This window comes from Acartia tonsa, chromosome 12 (assembly GCF_053477335.1).
Source record: "Acartia tonsa isolate MP-2025a chromosome 12, ASM5347733v1, whole genome shotgun sequence".
Classification (NCBI taxonomy): Eukaryota; Metazoa; Arthropoda; class Copepoda; order Calanoida; family Acartiidae; genus Acartia; species Acartia tonsa.
Genome location: NC_137271.1, coordinates 22597776 through 22623695, shown reverse-complemented (window position 1 = coordinate 22623695; position 25920 = coordinate 22597776). Strand labels below are relative to the sequence as shown.

Here is a 25920-nt window from a genome sequence, read left to right as displayed (position 1 = left end):
CCCTAGCCTCTAGGGGCTTTGCCCCAAGAGGTTTGATCAAACCAATTTTTTGTATTTTAGATTTAAAATAAGAAAAAAAAAAAATATTTGGGGGGGGGAAGGGGGTAGGTAGTCGATCCCACTATTTTAATTTTAGTTAAAAAAAAAAAAATTTTTTTTGGGGGGGGGTATTTTTCATTTTTTGGGGGGTTAGGGGCATAGGCGTCCAAGGGGGGGGGGTAATGGGCCATTTGGCACCCCCAAACGATTTTGGGGGTGCCGTAGGCACCTCCAAACTTTTGTGAACAATACCCCCCCCCAAAAAAAATTACCCCTACCTTGGGGTGCCAACGATTTTGGGGGGGGTAATTACTCCCCCCAAACCATTTTGGGGGGGGTAATTACCCCCCCCAAACCATTTTGGGGGGGGTAATTACCCCCCCCAAAATAAATATTCTTTTAAAAAAAAATTTTGGGGGGGTATTTACCCCCCCCAAATTGAATGTTCTTTAAAAAAAAATTTTACTGTCCAACCAGTTAAAACAGTTCTTAACCATGATAACAAAAAAATTAATAGTTTGATCATGTTTTATTTGCTTGGGCCTTTATAAGGGCTAAAACCATCCCGGGGATCTATGATGTAATTGTAAAGCACTGAAGATTCCATAAAATAGATACCTAACTAAATTTAATATTTCATTAAATAATGAAAAAGAATTTCTATAGGCGATTTCTTTTGGGAGGATGTCAGGGTGTCTCAAAACTAGTTATAAAACTTACCAGGACCTATAAGACGCTTCACTTTAAAGTAAAATCATATTGGTTCATTGGTTAGTGAGTTAATTATTGTATTTTTATGTTCTAAAGAATGAGATACTACTATATATTTGAATAGTAGTGGCGCCCTTAGCATCTAAGAACTCGTGTTTTCTAAAGGGTAAAAAGGGAGGAGAAAAATAGCCTAAAACCGCTCAAAGGATTGACCTATAATAGTGTGGAACCATCATGGGATCTATGTGAAGCTTTCCTAAAAAGGAGAACTCAGTATTAAAAGTAATGAAATCTGAAGCTATAGTCAAATAAACCTTACTTACTACTTTATGTTATAAGATAGTACTTATTAACTTAATAGATTAGGTAGGTGCTTTTTTTACATAATTAAATTACCCCCCCAAAAAATTTTACCCCCGGGGTAAATTAGTTTGGCCCCAACAGATTTGGGGGGAGTATTTACCCCCCCCCAACAGACTTTAGGGGGGGTAATTACCCCCCCAATCAAATTTTACCCCCGGGGTAAAAATTTTGGGGGGGGGTAAAAAAAAATTTTGGCGCGCTTCGCGCGCCATTTTACCCCCCCCCTAAATTTTTTTACCCCCCCCAAAAAAAAAAGCTTGGACGCCCCTGGTTAGGGGTGTCCCACCCCCCAAGAAAATAGTTAAACACCTTCCCGGGAACTATGAGAAGCTACCCTGTAAAGGAGAACCCGATCGGTTCAGCGGTTAGCGAGATCCTTCGCTACAAACAAACAGACAAACACACAAATACACAAACACACAGACAGACATCGTTCTACTTTGTATTATAGATACCATAAAGAATACCCTTTTCCAAAGAGCATCCAGTACATAACTTAAGGGGGGGGGGAGAGTTTTGACACATTTGCGTAAACCTGGTCTATAGGCTTTATCTTTGGACTGAGAGGATAGGTTATTAAACATAAAATCATTCTTATATGATGAATTTTCCCAAGTTTTAAGATTTTTTGGATAGGTCTCCAGGTTCAGAAGCTGCAGGTCTCCAGGTGGTCTCTGGAAAGGTAAAAAATAGAATTCAAATATTTCTTTGAGAGATAAAGGCCATCTTAAAAAGAAAAATATATGCTTCTTTTTCTTCAAATATGTAAATAACATTCAAAAAGATGCATATTTAATTTGTTCTATAAGTTAACCTCTAAATCTTTTTAATTCTTTTTTTAACTGTCCAGAGATAAATTAGAGGACTGCAGCTCCTAAATTTGGAGGCCTGCAGCTCCTAAATCAGGAGGCCTATCCAAAAAATCTTAAAACTTGGGAAAATTCATCATACAAAAAAGATTTTATGTTTAATAACCTATCCTCTCAGTCCAAAGATAAAGCCTATACACCAGGTTGCTACATAAGACTTTTAAGGCTGTAAAACGGTCAACAAGGTCCATCTTAAAGACCCAATACCAAATCGGGACAGGGTTTCAGCCCAGTGGACTGACAAGTGACTCTGTGCCATGGTACATACCTGTTTACTGTTTAGTCTCCTTGATGGCACACACGGACTCTGTGCCATGGTACATACCTGTTTAGTCTCCTTGATATCACACAGGGACTCTGTGCCATGGTACATAACTGTTTAGTCTCCTTGATGTCACACAGAGACTCTGTGCCATGGTACATACCTGTTTAGTCTCCTTGATGGCACACACGGACTCTGTGTTATGGTACATACCTGTTTAGTCTCCTTGATGTCACACAGAGACTCTGTGCCATGGTACATACCTGTTTAGTCTCCTTCATGGCACACAGAGACTCTGTGCCATGGTACATACCTGTTTAGTCACCTTAATGGCACAAAGGGACTCTGTGCCATGGTACATACCTGTTTAGTCTCCTTGATGGCACACAGGGACTCTGTGCCATGGTACATACCGACTCTTACATAAATTTCATCAACATCCTAACAAAAATAAGAATGATTATTTTACTACCCTTTAGGTTTGAAGCTTATCAGTGCTTTCCCACAAAATTGATAACGAGCACAAAAATCTAACCCCCCCCCTTCCCCTTGATTCTTTAATTAGTTAGGGAAAAGAGGTTGTTTTTCCATATTTCCTTAACACTGTTGTGGTAGGCTATAACCCTGCGGGGCTACCCTGTACACAATATGACATAACATACATATTACTATAAAGTTAAACACAATTAATCGAAGACCTCCCCCATCCCCTTGCTCCATTCCAGTCAACGTACACACTGTCAAAAACTTACAGACAAAACTTAACGTAGAGTAGCTATGCTACTATTGTTCTGTATCCACTCACCTTGACATTTACATAATTCGCACTGAGAACATGAACTCTGAAACAATGGATATTCATTAATTAACAAGGATGACAACATCCATAAAAGCGAAGCTCTGAAATGGAAGGACAAACGGACATTAAGACTTGTATAATGTCAGAACTGAATAATCAGAATACGAATGTATAAGAGTCAAAGCAAAATTGTAAATAAATTTGTTGAAAAACTGCTTGATACAGGATAATGATTATGGACATACTTACATTTTTAGGACTTGATTATAGAGTTGCTTCGCTTATAATATTGTACTTTGTTGTCCTAGGAATCAGTATACCAAAAATCAGACCAATCGGATAATTAGGTCACATACAAATTTGTTGTTAAAAATGTAAAAAAATCAACATGTTTAAAATGGACGTACGGACATTCTGGTAATGATTATAGAGTTGCTACGCTTTTTAAATCGTACCTAACTATTACAGGAATCACCATGCAAAATTTTAAATCGATAAGACAATTCTAACATGCCTAAATTAACGAAAAAGGCTATTTAAAAAAGTAAAAAAATCAACATGTTTAAAATGGACGTACGGACATTTTTGTAATGATTATAGAGTTGCTACGCTTTCTAAATCGTACCTAACTACTAAAGGAATCACCATGCAAAATTTGAAATCGATAGGACAATTCTAACATGTCTAAATTAACGAAAAAAGCTATCCGTTACGGACGTACGGACGGACCGACCCTAATTATAGAAAAGCTTCGCTTTTAAAAATATCTTAATTTTTATAAAATCGTAGTTTTTCTTAACGAGAGATTTGTCCCCCCTTTATACCAAAACGACATATTTTCGCAAATAATGATTTACTCTTATAAAAAGTAATAGGATGTCTTTTTATCTGTATATAGCGAAGTATCTTGCTATTCGCTGATCCGATTGGGTTATCCTATTTTAAAAAGTAGTAAGCCTTTTTTTGTCTGTAACGAAGGATCTCACTAACTGCTGAACCGATTTAGTTCTCTTTTTCAAGGAATCTTCAAAATCTTCAATTTTATTTCCAGATTTATGTCTCGGGATGGTTTTATGCCATTGTTTGCCCTTTCCTAGCTCTCAAGATACAGATCACTTAGGTAATAGGGGCGCAGCCGCTAGTCTTTTATAGAGAACCTTCGTATATGTCCCGGTAAAGTGCCTCTACTAAAGAGATATCCGCTAGTACTGAGCTGGATCTTTAAATCATTTTAGTGGTGAGCCAGATCGGGGTGAGCCGAATTTCAGCCAATCACAGCGCGGCATTTCATAAAATGCTGTGCTCTCATTGGTGGAAAATTGGCTCACCCCGATCTGGCTCACCACTAAAATTATTTAAAGATCCAGCTCTGGATAATTACAATACTATTTTATAAGGAATTTGCGTTGAATAAGACATTAATTATCTATAAAAACCTTTTGTTCTTTTAGTTTTAGTAGCGCAGCTACTTCTATAATTAGGCTATGTCCGTACCTACGTCAATAAAGTTTCATGGAAATATCCAGAATATAATCTCATTATAGGCCTACGAATGAGAAAACTTGTTTAATAAAACTTTGGGTACCAGTAAAATAACCATGCCTTTTATAATAACTTTTTAGCTGCGATTCTTTATAGTTTTAAGACTTTATTTATTTTTTTTTTTTTTTTTACTTGTATGTGTTTTCTTCGGTAAGCTCGTAAAGCCATAATGAAGAATTCAGTCTCTGCTGGTTAATTTTTTCTCGCTCATCCACTGAACTAGTCTTTTTTTAAATGTTGTCACTTGTCTGATACTTTTTATGTCACTTGGTAATGAGTTCCAAATATCTGCCGTTCTCACTGTGAAAAAGTCTTTTCTAGTTTCTAGGTTAGATCTCTCTTTTATTATGTTTAAAGAGTCTGTTTGTGATCTTGTGACTGTTCTTTCTGGGTTCATTTCAGGGTGCCTATAATTACACTTGACATGTCCAATATTTGTGATTAACTTGTGCATCTGAATAAGATCGAACATAAGTCTCCTTTTTTCTAGACTCCAAAGACCAAGCTCTTTCAGTTTTTCAACATAATCTTTACCTTGAAGTCCAGAAATCATTTTGACAGCTTTAACTTGTACTTCTTCTAAAACAGATATATCATTGACCTGCCAGGGGGACCAGGCTACACTTGAAAATTCCATGTGCGGCCGGACATATTGTTTATACAACCTTAAGAACACTACTTTGTCTCTGTAATGAAAACATCGAGAAATTTGGCCTAATACAAATCTTGCTCTGTTTGCAGCTTCTTGACAATGCTTTGATGGTTTTAGATCAGATGATATTTTAACGCCAATGTCTCTCTCATATTCATCTTCTTCCAATTCTTCTCCATTTATGAAATATTTAGTTTTGGGGTTGTTTCTTCCAAAATGCATAACTTTACATTTTTTAATGTTAAAAGCCATAGACCACTTTTCACTCCATTCATAAAGTTTATTTAATCCATCTTGAAGTTCCTGGGTATTTTTTTGATTTTTGATACATTTACCAGCCTTTGTGTCATCCGCGAATTTTTTGATCAAATCAATAATCAGTTTAACACAATCATCCAGGTCATTTATAAAAATGACAAATAACAATGGTCCCAGTACTGATCCTTGTGGTACACCTGAGCCTACCTCTGTTTCTTTTGAATTAGAGCCATTAACACAGACCCATTGTGATCGATTTGTTAACCAGTCTGTTATCCAGCTTAACAGCTTACCACGTATGCCATGAGCTTTGAGTTTCAGTGCCAACTTGGAGTGGGAAATTTTGTCAAAAGCTTTGCTGAAGTCCAGATAAATGACATCTACTGGGTCCCCTTGATCTATACATTTTGTGATAAAATCCATGAATTCAAGCAGATTAGTTTGACAGGACCTGTTCTTTGTAAATCCATGTTGAGAAGTTTTGATAAGTTTGTTTCTTATAAGATGTTCAGTTATTTTACTTTACTTTTACAACAAAAATTATATTGTTATCTTCTAATTGTTGCGTTTCTTATGGATATTATTGTGCTTGACAAGTTTTAAGTACAAGACGTCTAATTAAAATACTAAAAAACTGCACCTACAACAGATTCATTTACAAAATATTGAAAATTATGCTTTTATCATTTTTTGAAAATAAGCTTTCTGTGGATATTAAAATTAAAAGATTAAAACCAGTTTTGTTCGCCTCAAAGGGGCCGAAGGCCCGGGCTTACAAATCCGGTGTTAATTAAAGAATTTTTATTTTAACAGTCAAGGAAAATTGTCTGTAATACGATGATATGCATGATTTTTCAGTATGGCTTAGAACCGGTTCTAATACACCGGATATTAATCGGATTCAAAGCAAAACTAGAAAAAGTTTACCTGAAGGTTCTGTTAATTCTCCATAATGATTCTGTGGGGGTGTTACTTTGACTAGTAGTTTTTCTAGCATATCCTAAATATATATCATTATAATAAAGTAAGAGGATCACTGTCTGTTTTTTCGTACCGAAGGATCTCGCTAACCACTGAACCGATGTGGTTCTCCTTTACAGGGTAGGTCTTGGGAAGGATTACAACCATCAGAAAAATACAAAAAAAATATTGAAATTGATAAAGATTTAAATATTTTAAAAGGATGACAACATCCACAAGAAACAAAGCATGAAAATGTTGTAAGAACAAACAGAAGAAGTAAATTATAAAGCAGATATTTAGTGGTCATAAATGTTAAGTTAAAATCAAAACCTTTCACATAACTACGCCTTTATATTTTTATAGCATGACTGACAGGCCGATGGTTCGAGTGAATTATATACAGGATGATCATTGGAATAAGGAATCCTCACCAAAAAAAAAATGCAGCCGTCAATCATTTCTCCCAAATAGCAATAAGGACGAACTGACGTATGGACGGACAGACAGTCAAAGTGAACTACAAATACTGTACCTGGATTTAGCGAGTTGGTTGGATCAAAAACAGGAATATTCTTAATGACTCTGTCACGTGACATAATCATCAGCTGTGGCTTCTCTCTCCTTGCTATACACTCTCTAATATATCTAAATAGGAATATTCTTAATGACTCTGTCACGTGACATGATCATCAGCTGTGGCTTCTCTCTCCTTGCTATACACTCTCTAATATATCTAAATAGAAATATTCTTAATGACTCTGTCACGTGACATAATCATCAGCTATGGCTTCTCTCTCCTTGCTATACACTCTCTAATATATCTAAATAGAAATATTCTTAATGACTCTGTCACGTGACATAATCATCAGCTATGGCTTCTCTCTCCTTGCTATACACTCTCTAATATATCTAAATAGAAATATTCTTAATGACTCTGTCACGTGACATGATCATCAGCTGTGGCTTCTCTCTCCTTGCTATACACTCTCTAATATATCTAAATAGAAATATTCTTAATGACTCTGTCACGTGACATAATCATCAGCTATGGCTTCTCTCTCCTTGCTATACACTCTCTAATATATCTAAATAGAAATATTCTTAATGACTCTGTCACGTGACATGATCATCAGCTGTGGCTTCTCTCTCCTTGCTATACACTCTCTAATATATCTAAACATAATTTAAGTTCATATAGTCACCGCTAGATGTTGCTTTTTCTTACATTAAGTTATTAATATAACTACGATATGATAATGCTTACGAAATCTCATTCTCATTTACTTAGGTATACTAATAAAAATCAGTTCATTTTATCACCGCTAGGCGTTGTTATCTAACTTAAGTATGTCTAAAAGTTTAACATTCCTATAAGAACCTAAAACATAATTTAGTATAATTTCATTTTCCCGACGTTAGTCTTAATTCGATAATGCATTTCCAAATAATTAAATGTGAAAGCTAACTTATGCCATTTTTTTGCTAACGAGCATTGTAATAATTCACTACTTATCTAACTACCTGTCATTCTATCTATTCATCTATCTAGGTATCTATCTACTTTACAATCTATCTATTTGTCTATCTACCTATCTATCTATTTACTCATCTATCTATCTAGCTTTCTCTCTATCTATCTATACCTGTATTGAGAAATGGGACAATCCTTCATGAAGTACTGGTCATTCCCTGCAACCTAAATCAAGATTTTTAAATCTAAAAGTCAGACAAACGAACATTGACAATAAATAATACATTGGATAAATATTCCTTATAAATGTATACAAAAATTGCGTAATCACGAGAAACTGAATAGAGACAAGCTTATATTTTGTGTAAATTTTGTACAGAAGCTTCGCTTGTAACATTACGCCAAATAGTCGTAGAAATCCATATTTAAAAAATCAAGCGAATAGTATAATTAAATTACAAAAATATTAATTTAAATAACAAAAAAATTCAATCCTTATAATAAAGTAACAGGATGTTTGTTGGTCTGTGTGTTTGTATGTTTGTACCCAAGAATCTCGCTAACCGCTGAATCGATCGGGTTATCCTTAACAGGGTAACTTCTCATAGGTCCCGAGAAGGTTTATAACTATTTTGAATCACTCTCCTCCCCAGAGAAATCGACAAAAATAAATTAAATGAAAAAAAACGCCGCCCTGCGGACATTTAACTAACACCATCTATCGGCGAAAAAAAACATTTTTGGTAGATTGAAAAGAAACAAATTTACGTGTCCCTAGAGGCCTCTAGAGGCGTAGCCGCTAGTGTTTAAAATAGGGACTTCAAGGTAATGTTTGGAGTAGCTACACTTTCAAAATTGTTACAGGAATCATAATGCTTGGTTATTTCTTACCTTTAATAAATACTGGTTCTGAAACTGTGCAAGGACGTCCTGTTCCGTCATGTCGGAGAATTCGCGGGACTTGCGGATGGACCGCAGGATCGCCTGATAATAAAAAAATAAAGAGACAGGTATTAAAGTAAAACAATAAAGGTGGAAGGGGTTAAATAACTGCATGTCTCTACCACGTGGACCCTGTGCCGACTTTAAATTGGGCATTTGAATCAGCCAATATCGTCGTAAATGTTAACACAGCCAAGTCGACACAAAAGAGCAGAAAATATTTTTTATTAGACGAAATGGGTCTCCAACACTTGATCTAGGTAGTTATCTGGATTATATGTATATCCATACAAATACATTTTTTGGTAAGGTAGCTGTTTCTGAAAGAGGTGTCGGGTTCGAGACAATAGTAAGTGACAATTTATAAGAGAAAGAGAAAGTAAATTCATTGGTTCTAAAGAAAGGGGGATGTAGGTTGTGCTAAAATTCCGTAAAGGTGTGAGTTTTAAGAATTCAAACAGAAGTGGAACTCTAAATTTTGTATAGCAGTTGCTCTAATTTAGTACAATATAGAACACATCCACGTTATACCCCATTAAAGCAACTGACATGCCAAATTTTCGAGTTCTACTTTTATTTTAATTTCTTAAAACTCCCAATTTTACGGAATTTTAGCACAACCTACCTACCCCTTTAGGATAAGGATGTGCAATTCATGTGCAATTAAAGTATTGGTCGATTTTAAAGGTACTAAAATTTTTAATAATTATGTTTCTAGACTATAGTGGAAATATTCCTTAAATATTAATAAATGACGATTTGCATAGTGCTTTCACACTAAGTACCTTGTTGAGCAACGGTAACCCCTTCCCCTTATTTTGTATCAAATTGAAAAATATGGGGTGTAAACTTTTTTTACTTAAGGTAATATTGGGTACTGGATAGCCCTAAATAGAAAGGCACCATAGGTAAAGGCTCCGCAGGGTTAAGGACCCCGCAGGGGTTGGGCAAAAATAACTATCCGCACCCCTTATTTTATATTAATTTCAAAAATAAGAGGAGGGGTTATAAGTGCTCATCAATTGGTAACGCCTTTCAGGAAAACAGCTTAATATTATACATATTTTTTGGATGGGTTTAGGCCTTCCTCTAAAGCTATGTCCATCAAATTCAAGAATAAAGGGGGAAAAATCTTGGAATATAAGATTTAATCTATTACATTTTATACAGTTTGTTAGTTTTTTTTACAAAATGTAATTGAATATATTAGCTATTAAATAGAAGTATAAATAAATGAATATACATTTTTCAGATATTCTAGTGAACAGAAAATCTAACTGTACAATTTTCATTAATATCCCTTTATATATCATGTACTATTCTCTATTACGAATTATTATCATATTTGTGTATGTATTAAGTTTCACTTACATTAGCAATAATTGTGCTAGGTATATCATAAACATTTGCTTCTACTGTTTCCATCCGTATAGCCATCTATATAAATTTATACATACCCAATGATGAAAAACAAAATTCAACCTTTTGTAGGTTATATGATTAAAAGTTTTGACACTTGTAAGTTTAAACCAAAATTACTTCAAGTTTTTGAGCAAACGAATAAAATAACGTGATTATAAAACTTTAAGTGTTAGTATAATATAATCAGGAAGCCATGTTTATCCGATGGACGTATCTATTAAGTAATGGACTTAATCTATCTATCTACTTACATTGGCAATGGTTGTGCTAGGTTTATCCGATGGACTTTTCTATTAAGTGATCGACTTAGTCCATCTAGCTATCAGTCTATCTTGTCTGTAAAGTGATGGTCTTATTCTATGTATCTACTTACATTGGCAGTGTACTGTTCATCCGATGGACTTATCCATTAAATGATATCTGTTTATCTTGTCTGTAAAGTGATTAACTTAGTCCATCTATCTACTTACATTGGCAATGATAGTGCTAGGTTTATCTGATGGACTTGTCTGTAAAGTGATGGACTTATTCTATGTATCTACTTACATTGCATTGGAAATATTTATCCGTTAAGTAATAGACAAATTATCTATCTGTTTATCTTGTCTGTAAAGTGATGGACTTCTATCTACTTACATTGGCAATGATGGTGCTAGGTTTATCCGATGGACTTGTCTGTACTGTAATGGACTGTTTCTGGCAGTCTGTTGTCAATTGCCATATTTCGATGTATAAAGATCCTGAAATTAAAACAAAACAAGATTAGATTTCATGAAAACTGATGCCCTTTTTTAAATAAAAAAAGTACTTTCCTTTAGGACCTAAAGGACAGTTAACGTATTTTTTAAATAAGGCACCAAGGGAGCATAATCATAAACGCCTCACCAGTTCAATTAAGTAAATACCCCGATGTTTTATTTTATTAAAGGGTTTTTTTTTAATGCAACCATCTCGTAATTAATGATTAAATGGTACTTAGAATTCGAATTTCGGTCTGAAACTTTTCATGAGTAATCCTTGGTAGGTCTATTTTCCCTAAATCAAACAAAAAGTTGGAAAAATAACGGCTGGCGGCTCAGCTGTTTAGCCGTTTTTTGCCTATTTTCAGGGCAAATTCATCATTAATTACGTTGGATTTAACTTTTTAAAACATATCTTTGGTTCAATTCATGTTAAATGATAGCAATTGTTTGATAAGGTTTTTGAGCGACAATAGTTATTTCTCGCATCGTATTATAAACGGCTTTCCGCGGATATAGAATTTTATATTCGTAGAAAGCTGGATATAATACGGTGCTAGACATAGTTTTTTCGTATGGATGAGAACCGGTTCCTATCCACCGGATTCGAATGAATACGAGAAAAGTATTATGTGTGAATAGGTTTCGTGACTAATATGCTCTTAAGATTGGCAAAAAATGGCAAAACGGCTGAGCCGCTAGCCTTTAACCGTTACTTTTCCAACTTTTTGTTCGATTTAGGGAAAATAGACCTACCAATGATTACTCATGCAAAATTTCAGATCGAAATTCAAATTCTAAGTGCCATTTAATCACTGATTACGAGATGGTTGCATTGACCCCCCCCCCCCCTTATCGAAAGAAAGGTAAATAAATCTAACTATGCTGAGCTTCTCTATAATTTACCTTTATGTCCCATGTCCAACTTCTCCTCCAACCTTTTGGGCAGCTTTGCTGAGGGCTCTATCTCGGGAGGGTGTTCATATAATACCTGAGATTAAACATAGTTAGCCATCATTCAGGGAGGAAGGGGACATTGGACTGTAAATAACACTGGTACCCAAAGTTTTGGAGCCACTTAATCTTATACGTTGGCTCATATATCTTAAATAATTTTAATGTATAGTGATTGGTTGAATTAACTACTTCGACAGAATAATAGTTAGGGAGATTGATAAGAAGCAAAATAACAAAATAAGTACCTACCTACCTACGTAGACAATAAAAATTATAATCGATAGAAAGAACCAATTTTAATAAGATTATTTAGAGCTTTGCCTTTCCTTAACGGATAAATATAGAAAAGCATTAAAAATTATAGGCGATTTTTCTCAAAGTTGATAGTCGACCTCAGAAAACCCCCCACGGACCTTCTCTTTATTTCATAAAAAAAAGTTTAAACTTGGAAACATTTGGGCCACTAGTGTCAAATGTCCAACTGATGCTGTTTCAGGTCTGGAGAAAATTACCTGCCACCTCCAACATTTGAAACAACTCCAGAAGATGGATCCAGAATTTGTAATGTATTATTTTATTGTTTTGAATTAAGAATTAGCTAAAAATAACAATAGCTACTTATTTCAGACTTTAAAAACATTACCTGGATTCCGTGAACTTGCCGGTATATATAATATCCTCCCGCTGTGGATAGCAAAGAGGAGCTGCTTAGCCAGGCCACGGAAGTTGTAAGTATTTATTTCATATCATGTAAAATTTTAAAAAAGAAAAAGTAATTTTAGCATTAAAGCAGGACCAAAATGGTCATAACACAATTTCAATATTTGTTTAAAATCATTGTTGAAAAAGTTTTACTTTATAAAAAACAGAAAATTGAAAAGATTATATTGAATTTAGAAAATGAAGTTTTCCTGTTACCTGTAACATTTAAGCCCTTAGAGGACATTTAAAGGAATTCTGAGGTTTGTTTGATTATATTATACATTTTTGTTAATTTATGTATTATCAAAATTACCGTTAATATGCAATATAAAAAGATTCAAGATATTTCAAAAAATAGAAAGACAATTAAAGTTATAGTTAATAAAGAATATTTAAATCTTTTAGTTGTACCTGATTGTATCTGGAGTCATCTTGTTCTGTATCTGTATAGTGTATACCTGTAAAAGCCCGAAAACAATAGTGGTTTTTGAGTAAGGTACAATGATTATTTAATATTGAATGAAAATTTATCATTTTAAAGATTTTTGAAAAAGAAAGAAAATAATGGTTTTTTTTACTTACCAAGTTTATTTCCTTTTAAGATTTAAAAGTTCAACTTGCAAAGTGTGATGATGAAAAAGCTCCTATTTAAGAAATCTGCAATCCCTGACTAGGTAAAAGTCATTATATTTGTATTTGATTTATAAAATTTGCTAGTAAACTCCGGGTTATATTTTGTAGCACCATAATTTATTGTGTTTTTTGAAGCACCATATTTTCATATATTTAAAACATTTATAATTTGCAATTAAAAGAATATTTTTTTGTGGAATGATCTTTAAACTTGCTACCAAATGCATAAACTTTCAAGAAAATTAATTTTGTTATTTTTCTTTGCAGTTTATTGATCAAGTCCTGGCAAGCCAATCAGCTAAGCCAACGTACATCAACTACCTGAGTATATTCTTTTTATACCAATTGTTCAATGCCTAATTGCAGAAGACTATGGTAAAGCTTCCTGGTAAAGATAAGAAGAGAATATCAACATCAGATTGAGACCTGCATCTATTGACTGAAAGTGGATTGTATCTGAGGTATAAAATTAATCCTTCCCTGGAAATCAGATGTCCTATACCTCGTCCCTGGAATAAAAGAAGCAACAACCCGGACATTTGACAACTAGCAGGGGTTAGGCATATTAAGAAATATAATTTAAAGACAAGTTAGAGGGGAGGGGGGGGTTCCCTGCTTTGAGGAAAAGCATGAAAAAAATTACTTACAAGTCCCTCAACGCCCCGGCTTTCTCTCTCCTTGATGGCTGCTTTGCATTCATTTAATATTGATTTTCTAAACTCCATCACTTCGTTGTTCTTGTTCATCTCGTCGTCCAGCTCATGGATTGGGTTGCCTAAACAAGCAAAGAAACTATCGCATCGTATTATAGACAGCTTTCCGCGGATATTAAAATGAAAAATTATAAAGATTAAATCCAGTTAAATTAGCCCCGAGGAGCAAAGGACTAGGCTAACAAAACTTGTATTAATTTCATGATTTTCTATTTTATTATTCGTGTAAAATTGTCTATAATACAATGCTGTACATGATTTTCTGTATGTCTGAAAACAGGTTCTAATCCAGTGGATATTAATCGGTTTGTTGTTTATTACCCAATTACTATTTTTGGTGATAACTTTAAAAGAAGCTTTGATGAAAAGGATCAATATATTGATTTAAAACGAGGATCTGAATTTCCTGAATTTACAATCAACATTGGCTTTAGAGGGAGATTCCATGTAAAGGTTTCATGTATTAACAAGGATGACAAAATCAGTAATGGCGAAAGTTTAATAGGGCAAACGAACATTATCAGTTTCAGAACTTCATGCAAATTTGTTGCAAAATTAGCAAATACTAAGATTTTCAGGGCTAAATTGTTTACCCCCCCCCCCCTCCCTTAAACTTTAAACCTCTCATTTTTATAAAATTCATAAGATTGCCTTCCAACCCCATAAACCTTTGAAACCCCTTATTTTACCCCCCCTCACAAAAAAAGGGCAAAGACAAATGCCGATCGATTGATGTACAATTACATCCTTAATGAATATAAACAAACACTCAACTTAATGAATGAACTAATCAAAATTCACTTTAGTATTAAAAATTGGTAAGCCAGCGAATAAGAAAACTTTATTATAAAACTTTGGGGACTAGTGTAATAAACAGCCCATTGTCCCCTCTCTCTCTGTTACTTACCCAAGGCAATGCCAATCTCATATTTAAGCATTTTCTCCTCCTTGTTACCAGCTGGCTCAACCAACTAAGAAAAAAAGAACAATTAACTGCTATACAGCAAAATATAGAAAACCTTATTGTATATCTAGTAATGTTTAAAAAATGAGTTTTTTTAAGGTTAAGGGTCGTAAAAAGTGCTCAATATCTGTAATAAAAAGTAGCTTGATGTCTGTCCGTCCCTTGAGATTTCGGTAACCACTCAACCGATCGGATTCTACTCTTCAAGGTATATATATGTCCCATGGTGTTTTTCAGCTTTTTTCTTGGGGGGTGGGACACCACCAACCCCCCCAAAAAATAAAATTTCTTCCCCTCAAATAAAATTGTTTTCTGGGGAAACTACTTCACATAAATTGGCAGCACCAGCAATTTTTTTTTTAAATTACCTCATGGGGTAAGGTCCCTAGAGGCTAGGGGCGAAGCAGCTAGTATTAATATATAGAGTAGCTAGCTACGCTACTAGTGACACTACTAAATCTGTACCTTGAGTACTGGTTGGAAGAGACGTAAGTCACAGAGTCGTCTCGACTCGTCATAATATTCTTCTTTTTCTGCATCCTATAACAAATACAAATAAATATCACAAAAAGACTATTTTCAAGTCTTGATATTTTCAAAACTACGTGGTAGAAAATTGAAATTCTTTCAAATAGATGCCATATAAATATAGTTTACTTAACCCATTAACTAGCAAAAAATATGCGGTCCACTAAATTAAGTTCAAATGTATTTCGTGAAACTACCCCTTTAATAATTTTCCTCAAAGTGCATATAGAACACTGAAACCCTACCCCACATCCTGCATTTTTAAAAAATTGAAAATAAGTGGTTGGTCCTAGTATTTTTCACTATGTCTAACCCTGCAGGGATTCCCTGTTTCAAATATAACCTAATTTTACCTCACCTAAAGTAATAAACAAACAGAAGAAAAACTACCCCCCTTTTAAATTTTTTTTTATTTACTTTTGAATGGTTGGTTTCAAACACATAGGTAGCATACTTACTTTTCAAACCATAATCTTTATCTAAAGAAGGGATAAATTTGTGCGTCATCATTAGGGTAATATTTATATCAAATTGTCTTCCAATCTTTTATCCCTTATGAACTCTACAAAAGGCTAAGATGCGCCTATTTTAGTACAATTTAATTGAGGATAGATGAACAACCACACGTTATTCGACTTTAAGCCACGACAAACTTATCAATCATACCCCCCCCCCCCCCTCCCCACAAATGCTTACCAACCCACCATGTAAAAAATAATGCTAGTTACCTGTGTAACTGAAATGAATATGTAGGCCGTCGAATCTTGCAAGACATGGTACAACGGAAATTGGTCTTTTGTCTGCAAAAAAAAAGATTGTTATTTGTTGGGTGTCTATAAAAGCGAAGCTTCTTTTAAAATTTACGGTCGGGCATTCTTGTATGTTCGTAAAGGATAACTCCAATAGTTAATTAAGACTTGCCCTTTTAATTTTCCTAATAGATTGTAAACTTAGTAGGATAATTCCTTTAACATTAACAGCCACTAATTCTAATCTACATAAGGGGAAATTTTGTTCATCATTGGGGTGTACATCAATTTATCGGTCTTTGTCTTATCCCTTTAGGTACCTGGTTAAGTATCCTCTAGGCATTGAAGTAAATTCAGGATATTTTTCTGAACGTAAATTTTGTTTGGACTTCTAAATATTTTATAAGGTTGAATCGTTGAACCTTTGTTATTTGTAAATGATTATTTATTGATATGGGGGGGGGGGGGGGGGAGTTAAATTCAACCATCTCGTAATCAATGTGTAAATGGCACTTAGAATTCGAGTTTCAATCTAAAATTTTGCACGAGTAATCCTTGATAGGTCTATTTTCCCTAAATCGAACAAAAAGTTGAAAAAGTAACAGCTAACGACACAGCCGTTTGGCTACTTTAGGGCAAATATGTCATAAATTACGTAGGAATCAACTTTTGAAACATATTTTTGCTTTAAATCATGTGAAATGATACAAAAAAAAAATGGAATTCTAAGTGCCATTTACACATTGATTAGGCACGAGATGGTTGCATTACCCCCCTCCCCCTTTATGAAGCATCGCTACTTAAGAATGTTGTCATTCTTGTTAACTTACCTTCCAAAGTTCTTCTTTAATGGATTCGAGTGTTGCATCTCTTTGACACCTTAAAATAAGAAAATTATGATCTTTAGAACGGTTAGTAAGATAGATATATCAGATTTATATTGTAAGATATTTGGCTGCTGGTTTTTAGAGATGTTTAGGTTTTTGATAGGTAAGGTTGAAAACTTTGGACACTACTGGTTTGGAACCAACCAATCAAATTTCTTTTAATGAGAACCTAAAGATTTTTAGCCAAAGAAAAAGATAACATGTAGGACGTAGGTACTTGTGTAATTTTTATTCCAATTTTCCCTCTCACTGCGCTGGTAAAAAAAAAATATTTTAACAAATCCTACCTACAACATATCATTGAATAGCATTAATCTTTAGTGGTATAAAAATTATATTTCTAATAAAGGCAAACATTTCCATATTAGTACCTAGGGATCTTAAGGGATAAGACATTAAACGATACTTTTATTTGGACATTACTAGTCTGGAACAAACTAGTAATAACACCGATGGACTAAAATAACAAAATCATACATTAAGTATCACTATAATTAACAGTCCAATGTCCCCTCCCTATTAGATAGATAGATAAAAAGATATATATAGTAGTAATTTATATGTATCAAGAGATTCCATTTGTTAGGAGCTTACTTTAGAGGTATCAAGATCCCATAAGGAAGGAGACAATCTACCATGACCAACTCTGGCATAAGGTAGTAAATTAAAGTACCCAAGGAATAAAGTAACGTAAATATACATTGGGTACCACAATAATTTATAGTCCAATGTCCCCACCATTCAGCATATATTATATAGAAAGATAGATAGATAGTCTTACTTTAGCGGTATCAAGATCCCATTTGGTAAGAGACAATCCACCATTACCAACTCTGGCATAAGGTTGTGACCCCATAGCTCTCCTGAGGACGGCGGCATTCTAAAGATATTAAAAATTGTTTTTTATTTGCATTTTTCCCTGAAGTTTGTGTTAAAAAAATTGGTAGTTTGTTAATGGTTCATTGGTTTATTTTCTGCATGGGATCCCCGAGAAAAGGGTGGTGGGGGTGAAAACAAGTAAGGAAGGGGGGAGGGGGGATGAAAAAATAAAGTATACTGAAAACATCAGCTGATAATATTATCCAGAAAAATTTTGAAAATCGAACCAAAAATACCAAAGATATGGGTAAATATTTAAAAATCTGCAAAACGCTACTTGTCCTCTAATCTACATACACAAAAATTCCTTAGAATAATGTAAAAATTGTATTTTAACTAGAGAGGTGTTCTGACACATTTGCGTAAACCTGGTATATAGGCTTTATCTTTGGACTGAGAGGATAGATTATTAAACATAAAATCATTCTTATATGATGAATTTCCCTAAGATTTTTTGGATAGGCCTCCAGGTTCCGGAGCTCCAGGCCTCCAGGTGGTCTCTGTACAGGTAAAAAAATTATGAGTTAGAGGTCAACTTATAAAACAAAATTACATCTTTTTGAATGTTATTCACATATTTGAAGAAAGAACATGCATATTTCGTTTCATAAGCTGACCTTAAACTCATCAAAAAAAAAACTTTTTTCATTTTTACCTGTACAGAGACCACCTGGAGGCCTGGAGCCCTACCAAAAAAATCTTAAAACTTGGGAAAATTTATCGCATAAGAATGATTTTATCTTTTATAACCTATCCTCTCAGTCCAAAAGATAAAGCCTATATACCAGGTTTACGCAAATGTGGCAGAACTTCCCCTCCCCCTTAATCTTGTGCAGAATATAAACCCCTGTAATGTTTTTAAAAAAACTGTCTTTTCATGGTGATATATTTTGCTGTATAGTTTATATTATAAATATTAGATATTAAACTTTAACATAGAAAAGATTATTTTGTGCCATAGAAAACTATCCATTATTTAGTTAAAGCAAAGGGTAACATTATATATCCAAACAAGATACATGAATTCTTTTTAAATATTTAAAACTAACACATTGGGTTATATTAAGACAATACAGATCAAAACACACAAATAAATGGATAGACAAATAGACTAAGTTAGTTGTGGAGCAGACCTTCAGTGATAATAAATAAGATAAGTGTATGTGTTCAAAAATGAAATAATCTAAAATCGCGAAACCATTAGAAATATGTATATAAAAATAAATGTCTTTTGAAGCATATCCGAAAGAACAAGTAAATCAAATACTAGATGATCTTTAGTAATGAATATCTTTACAAACAAATCATAGGTCTATCTTAAATCATAATAGCAAACGAGAAAATGTCGTTTCCCCTTACAGCGTTACAGGCTAAACTAACGGATAGAAAGTGTAAATTATAGAGTAGCTCTACAGACTAAACTAACGGATAAAAGAATGAATCATAGAGTAGCTTCGCTACTAACAAAGGACAAAAAAGGGACTCGAACACGTGGAAACAACTCACAACTCACATGGAAACCCTAAGACCAAGTAGACAAAGATTGTACGAGGCTTTCACAGACAACAGTACAGTCCCAACAAGATTCAGCCTAATATAATCTCTATATAGTTAGGATGTCTGTCTGTCTGTCTATCTATCTTTCTATCTGTCTATCTATCTGTATACATAAAGTTATACCTTTCTATCTATCTGTCTGACAAAACTGTTCCAAAAAGATTCACCAATTACGAGTCCACTTGTCTCTGTGACTTTCTGTCTATTTGTTTGTCTATTTATCTGTCTATCGATTTGTATACCTATATGTCTGTCTGTCTGACTGTCTGACAAAGCTGTCCTAAGTAGATTCAGACTAATATAATCTCCATAATTATAGTGTCCGTCTGTATGTCATCTAATAGTTTATATGTACCGAGCAGGTTTTTAACATTTTTAAGAACATAAAATATGCTTCCTCCCAGGCTAAGGTCGCATCCACTGGGCTTTATATTTAAGTGCATAACGAACAAAAAACGCCATCCCCCATCTATTTCGGATAAACAAAAACAATAAAAAAAACTCTACCCTCCCCCTCTTAATCTATTTCAAAATAAGGGGGTGGGAGGCGTTCTATGCTCGACTTACCTACCACTTTCAGGGAAATCCCCCAACCCAAAAAAACAACTCTTACTTGAAATATCAACCAGAATCTTGGGAACAAACCAAACCAACTTTTTTCTTTTTCTTTCCAGTTTTTTTTATTTATTCTTCATTTGCTGTATTCTCATTTTTAATGTCTTTAGTATTTCTGAAATTAACAAGATTATCAAAAAACGTATCTTTACTCTTTAATGGACAGCTACTCTTGCACTTGTTTTGAATGACTAATTTTAGTTAAATTACAATTACTGAATAAATGTTTCAAGTAGAATTAGAGTTAACAGTAGAGAGGGAAGGGGTTTAATAACTTCATGTCCCCATCCCGTGGACAATGTTTCGACTTTTAATTGGGTCTTAAATTCAAATATCAGCCAAATCCAATATTGTGAAATAATAACACAACCCAGTCGCTACAAAAGAGCAGAAAGCAATTTGATAACAGACGAAAAAGGTCTTCAAATCCGGGGCTAGGTAGTTGTCTGGAATCTGGATTATATTACCTAATAAATATCTATACTTAATATTTATTCAAGTAGATGTATTATTTCTAAGGGTTAAGTGGCACAAAGTGCATTTAAACTTAAGTTAGTGATTCCAGTATTTTTTCCTTTTCTATATTATCATACTAGCGGCTGCGACCGTAGCATCTAAGGTCTCAATATTCGAAGGGATATAAAAAGGCATAAAAATAGCCTGAAACCATCTCAGGAACTACATGAAGCTTCACTCTAAAGGAGAACCATATCGGTTCAGCGGTTAGCGAGATCCTTCGCTACAGACAAAAAAAGGATGGTTTTATGGCGTTGCGGATAGATTTAAGGACGGAAAAGTATGTTATAGAGAAGCTATACTCTAAAATAAATCTTCTTAACAATGGAGCCTGCTGTAACATACCTATTGATATTGGTATCAAATTTCAAAACTAATAACAATATCATATGAATCAATATAACAAGGGAATGATAATGTTCATAGCGAAAAAATAAGAACTGTAAACTGTAATGTAGTAATATGATAAGATTTATGACAAGTTCTTGAAGTATTTTCAGTAAATTTAATGTTTTAATTACAAAAGGTTTTATGTTTTAATTCCAAAAGGTTTAGCGTTTTGGCCAAATGATGGTGATAAACAAAATTCAATAATGGTACCACAAGTTAGGTAGGTATTAAGTCAATGAATTATATTATATAAGGTGGTTGCAATACTTTGGGTACATTTTATAGACCAATGTCACATGCCTCCCTTGGTATATTTCTTACAGGCTGATTACGAGTAGCTGCCCTTAGGGAGGTAGCAGACATTGGACTGTAAATTACACTGGTACCCCAAGATTTATTAACACTTTATTCAATTCCTTGGCTTTGTTTAATATTGAAATAAGATAGGTTGGTTCCAAACAAGCGGTGTCCAAACTTTTCTACCAATGCAATGATTCATCTACAGAAGAGGGAATTTATATCAATTTATAGACCATTGTCTTATTCCTTCAGATTCCTGAGCTGCAATACGAAGACTTTCAAATGAATCTAATTGTAACAAGACATGAGAAACATAAAGATATCCAGGGATCTACAGGGATAAGACAATGGCCGATAAAGTGATGTACATCCCCCAATAATGATACACAAAATCACCCCTTCTAAAGATTAAAATTAGTGGTTAAAACGTTTGAACACTCAACTTAATTAAACAATCAAAATTCACTGAAGTTCCTAAAATTGTTAAGCTAACGTGTAAGAAAACGTCATTATAAAACTTTGGGGACTAGTGTAATAAACACTAAACAGCCAATTATCCCTCTCTCTCTAACTCCTAACACTGTCAAATGAATCTAATAATAATAATACAAGAGAAACATTAAGATATCACATTTCACAATTCTTTATAACACACAAAAAACAATAAAAATAACAATATTGCGTCAAAGAATTTTATAAAGGCACGTCTGAGTTTTTATCAGGGATACGGGCAGAGGACAAGGGACGATAAAATGATCTTCTCAAAATTTTTGTAATTCACTTATTTTATATACTTGGAATTAAATTAAAACATGAAAGATCAGCTTTTAGGGATGGCTTGAATTTAATACCTAATTTACAGGGAAGGATGGGAAATTGGAATATAAATTTTACTGGTACCCAAAGTCTAACACTTTGGGTACTTGCAATAAATCTCGATAGGTTGATTCAAACTAGCAGTGTCAATACTTTTCAGAATGTGTAGTGTTGTTTATACCTAATCATTTTGTGTGTAAATCAATTGATCGTCAATTGTCTTATCCATTAAGATCCCTGACTTTAAATCAACTAGGTAATGTATTTTATCTAAGGGTAACCTCCATATTTTCACATTTCTATTTTACGTGAACACTTCAATGGAAGGATCCCTTTGGTTGACTAGATGTTTGTTTTTATTCCATTGTTGTAATGTTTGATATTTGAGATTGTGAAAACGAGTCACCAAGAACTTTACTCATCTGAAATAGAAAAAGTTTACCTAGATATTTAATCGTTTAGTTGAAGAAAAAGATATTTAGCTATTAATTACAGCATCGCTTTAGTCATTCTCTTTTTTATTTCATGTTACTTATTAGGTACTTATTGGTAATCAAACTTTGGTTAAGTATAATGGGAAAAGTAAAAAATTTAAAGGGGTTGTTTTTCTATAGGTAGGTGTCATCTCTTGGGAAGGTGAAGACACCTCCCCCCATTATTTTTATAAACCTCTCCTTTAACTCTTAGAATTTTCACTATAAAGAAAATCCGCATATTTTAAATGGACGTACGGACTTTCTGGTAACGCTCAGAGTTGCTACTCTTCTTAATTGTACCTAAATGTCATAGGAATCATCATGCAAAAGGTTGAAATTAATAGGATAATTCTAACGTGTTATTTTAATTTTAACATATAACAACAAACAATAAAGAAAAACTTATGAGTTAGTTATTATAAGCTATTATAATGTATCTTTAACATAAGAAGCCAAGCTTGATGCATGTCGGTACGTCTTTAAGTGAGAGGCATCTTGAAGAATAAGCAGTATGTACTCTACGATATCTACACAGTCTAGAAAATAACCAACCTCCATATAGTTCTGAGTACATTTATTAATGCATCTGTCCTCTCTGTCTCTAATGGCACTTGTACCAAAATCCCAAACACATCTGAAATAGAATACAAGGATTATTTACTCCATAAGTAGCGCAGCAAAAATAGGTTAAAACATTTGATTCTCTTTAAAAAAAAAAATAAACTGTATTGCAATTCAGAAAAGAAAGTTCCCAATATTACGTAACCTATCCCGACTATCAAACCAAAAAAGTAAATACCCTACCCCCCTTAACATATTTTCGATGTATTTCCAAAATAAGGAGGAAGAGGGTTGAGGGGTTTCAGTGCTCAACAAGGCCCTTTAAGGGAAAACGCATAGATACAGGTGAAAGCAAGTTTAGATATCCTACTATATAAAGTAAGTAAGGGTTATTTTGTATGTAGCTTAAGATTTCAATAACCACTGAACCGATTACGTTAACTATTTTTCGTAATCTTCACAGGTCATGTAATGATTTTAGGCTATTTGACTTTCAGATTAAAGTCTTCGGATGGTTTAAGCTATTCTTTTATCTCCTAAAATTATGTTTCTTACCTTTCAAAGCATTCCTGTGAAATTGTGTTGTAAATTTTGGAAAATGATTTAAATGTGTCCACATCGCTTGACGTAGTCTCATTTATTTTCTAAAAAAATTGGTTTTAGGTATAAAAAGTAGTAAGGTAGTAAAGGTTTACTTATGATGATTGAGATCTCAATAACTAGTGAACAAATTGAGGTCTCCTTTTTGGGGAAGGTCCGTTGATGGTTTTATGCTGTTTTATTTTCATATTTAATTCTTGGGATGGTTTTTAGTTAATAACAATCCCTAATGATGATAAACCAAATTACCACTTCTGTTGGAACTAACAAGTTAAGATTTAGTAAGTACCCAAAGTTTTGAAGCCATCTAATAAAAGAATTTGCTTATACAACTATGGCCATAATATTGATGCTAGCATAATTTACAATGTCCCCTCCCTCCCTGATCTTGGACATACCAACAATAATACCTATTTGAAGAGTTGCTTCGCTATTAAAAAAAAAATACCTCTACTAATAACTTTTTATCCATTGTTAATTAATAAATAATAATAATCTGAAATTGAAATAAATTTTTTATTCCAAGCTAATTAATCAATATTTAAATGTACAAAAACTTTAATGAAGAAATTTTAAATATAAAAACAACCTGATGACTAGTAACAATAAAAATTAAGGGGGGGGGGCGGTGGCACTCTTTAAAACAAATATTCGACGGAGGATGGCGGTAATCGGCGGTTTCACCGCCGTTATTTCGCAGTGAATTACAGTGATAACATTCCAGAGTTGTGCCTCTCTTTTACTAGATGAGTGTGTCTGTGTATTGTTAACCCTTACAGATCGGGGGGGGGGGGGGGGTCATATTGACCCCCCCCCCTCTAGTTTTTTCAATGTCATTTTTTTCGTAGATAAGATGGAGAGCTGTTACTTCATGACTTTTTAAGTTTAGTAATTATGCGTCGGCAAGAGTTGATTTTATTAGAATATCTGGTCTGTGTCGGTCGTGGTGTCCGGTCAAAGTCGGTTGGGTAGCACCAAAATTTAAAAAAAATTCTAAATAAATCTTAATTTATACATTATGACTTTTGTGTATAAGGTAGAAACTTAAAATTTTTTTGGTGAATACTGAGATATCAATGACCTTATGAGAAAAGTAGTGTTATGACCGTTTGACCGCACCCTGACCGACTTATTGACCGATTTTTGTCCGGCTTTTACCACAGACATATATCATGAATATCGTGGCTTCTACTACAGCTAGAGACCTATAATTTTTTTTGGTAAATTCTTGAGCAACAATAAACAGATAAAAATATTAATTGGCGCCGCCAACCGCTGTTTTACCGCCGTAACCGCCGAAAATGGCGGTTTCCGTTATTTGCCGTTTTTCGGCGATGATCAGAAAAAGTAATTTTTTTGTTATGGAAAATAAAAGTTCGTCCTAAAATTTGGTCATCCTAGCTGCAAAATTGGCCGCTCTACAGCTGTTTTAAAATTTAGCGGCTGGCCGCTAAAAAGCGGCTAAGGAGCGGCCTGACCGCTATGATTAGAAAAAGTAATTTTCTCTAAAAATACACATGAACCACCAGAAAAAAATTTTACGTCTTTATCTGTAACAGAAGCTAAGATAGAGGGGGGGTCAATATGACCCCCCCCCCCCCCCCCGATCTATTAAGGTGGGAATAGGGGCCCGATCTGTAAGGGTTAAAAATACACATACACCCTTCCACCCCCCCCCCACATATTTATAATACAATAACAAGAGTGACAATATCCATAATTAATAAGTACCACATAAAAATTTAATATAAAAAAGCTTTAAATATTATCAAGGAATTTATGGGATAAGACATTAGACCAAAAGCTGATATACATCAACCATAATAACAAACAAAATTACCCCTTTTTGTAGTTTTTAACTATTAGTTAAACATTTTGAACACTGCCTAAAAGTTAAGAACCAACCAATAAAAATTTAATACAAATGGCCAAATAAGATGACGTATTACTAAAACTTTGGGCACCTGCGTTCGGTCCAATGTTCTCTTCCTCCCTGCCGAAACAAGAACAATAAAGGAGCTGTTATAAATCTTTAAATTGGCAC

The 25920-nt window shown here is 33.9% G+C and overlaps 2 protein-coding genes and 1 long non-coding RNA gene across 9 annotated transcripts in view; 1 reads left to right on the top strand and 2 right to left on the bottom strand.

Moving 5' to 3' along the window:
- The window catches only part of LOC145334758 (phosphatidylinositol 4,5-bisphosphate 3-kinase catalytic subunit alpha isoform-like), a 60329-nt gene extending 39993 nt beyond the window's left edge, over positions 1 to 20336 (bottom strand). For 2 of the 5 annotated variants that reach the window (XR_013884953.1, XM_080180356.1), the window contains exons 1-15: positions 20216 to 20335; positions 17948 to 18046; positions 17110 to 17158; positions 16259 to 16330; positions 15468 to 15542; positions 14946 to 15009; positions 13973 to 14100; positions 11940 to 12024; positions 10930 to 11033; positions 8821 to 8913; positions 8102 to 8154; positions 6991 to 7103; positions 6423 to 6495; positions 3050 to 3086; positions 2608 to 2685 (exon numbers count right to left, since the gene is read on the bottom strand). Coding sequence is in view for 4 of the 5 variants with exons in the window: in XM_080180356.1 (XP_080036482.1) it covers positions 2608 to 2685; positions 3050 to 3086; positions 6423 to 6495; positions 6991 to 7103; positions 8102 to 8154; positions 8821 to 8913; positions 10930 to 11033; positions 11940 to 12024; positions 13973 to 14100; positions 14946 to 15009; positions 15468 to 15542; positions 16259 to 16330; positions 17110 to 17158; positions 17948 to 18045 (1122 nt within the window). In the remaining variant the exon portion in view is untranslated. Of the gene's footprint in view, positions 1 to 2457; positions 2558 to 2607; positions 2686 to 3049; positions 3087 to 6422; positions 6496 to 6990; positions 7104 to 8101; positions 8155 to 8820; positions 8914 to 10929; positions 11034 to 11939; positions 12025 to 13972; positions 14101 to 14945; positions 15010 to 15467; positions 15543 to 16258; positions 16331 to 17109; positions 17159 to 17947; positions 18047 to 19558; positions 19637 to 20215 lie in introns of all 5 variants that reach the window. The other 3 variants (XM_080180357.1, XM_080180359.1, XM_080180358.1) reach the window with 3 other exon arrangements.
- Positions 13146 to 13918, top strand: LOC145334038 (uncharacterized). Its single transcript, XR_013884686.1, has 3 exons — positions 13146 to 13188; positions 13295 to 13366; positions 13593 to 13918. It is a non-coding gene; the product is annotated as an uncharacterized LOC145334038 (long non-coding RNA).
- On the bottom strand, positions 20330 to 24407 carry LOC145334760 (mitochondrial import inner membrane translocase subunit Tim9-like). Of its 3 annotated transcripts, XR_013884954.1 has the most exons (6): positions 24325 to 24407; positions 23832 to 23920; positions 23268 to 23349; positions 22482 to 22661; positions 22003 to 22130; positions 20330 to 20432 (listed from the first exon to the last, which is right to left on the bottom strand). XR_013884954.1 is itself a non-coding variant. In XM_080180361.1 (4 exons), the coding sequence occupies exons 1-4, from the start codon at positions 24346 to 24348 to the stop codon at positions 22596 to 22598; spliced, it is 261 nt and encodes an 86-aa protein (XP_080036487.1). In that variant the 5' UTR covers positions 24349 to 24407; the 3' UTR covers positions 22477 to 22595. The 3 variants fall into 3 exon arrangements, 1 of the variants encoding a protein (XP_080036487.1); XR_013884955.1 differs by lacking the exon at positions 20330 to 20432 and having other exon boundaries at positions 22051 to 22134; positions 22481 to 22661; XM_080180361.1 differs by lacking the exons at positions 20330 to 20432; positions 22003 to 22130 and having other exon boundaries at positions 22477 to 22661.
- Between the last annotated feature and the right edge of the window lie 1513 nt (positions 24408 to 25920).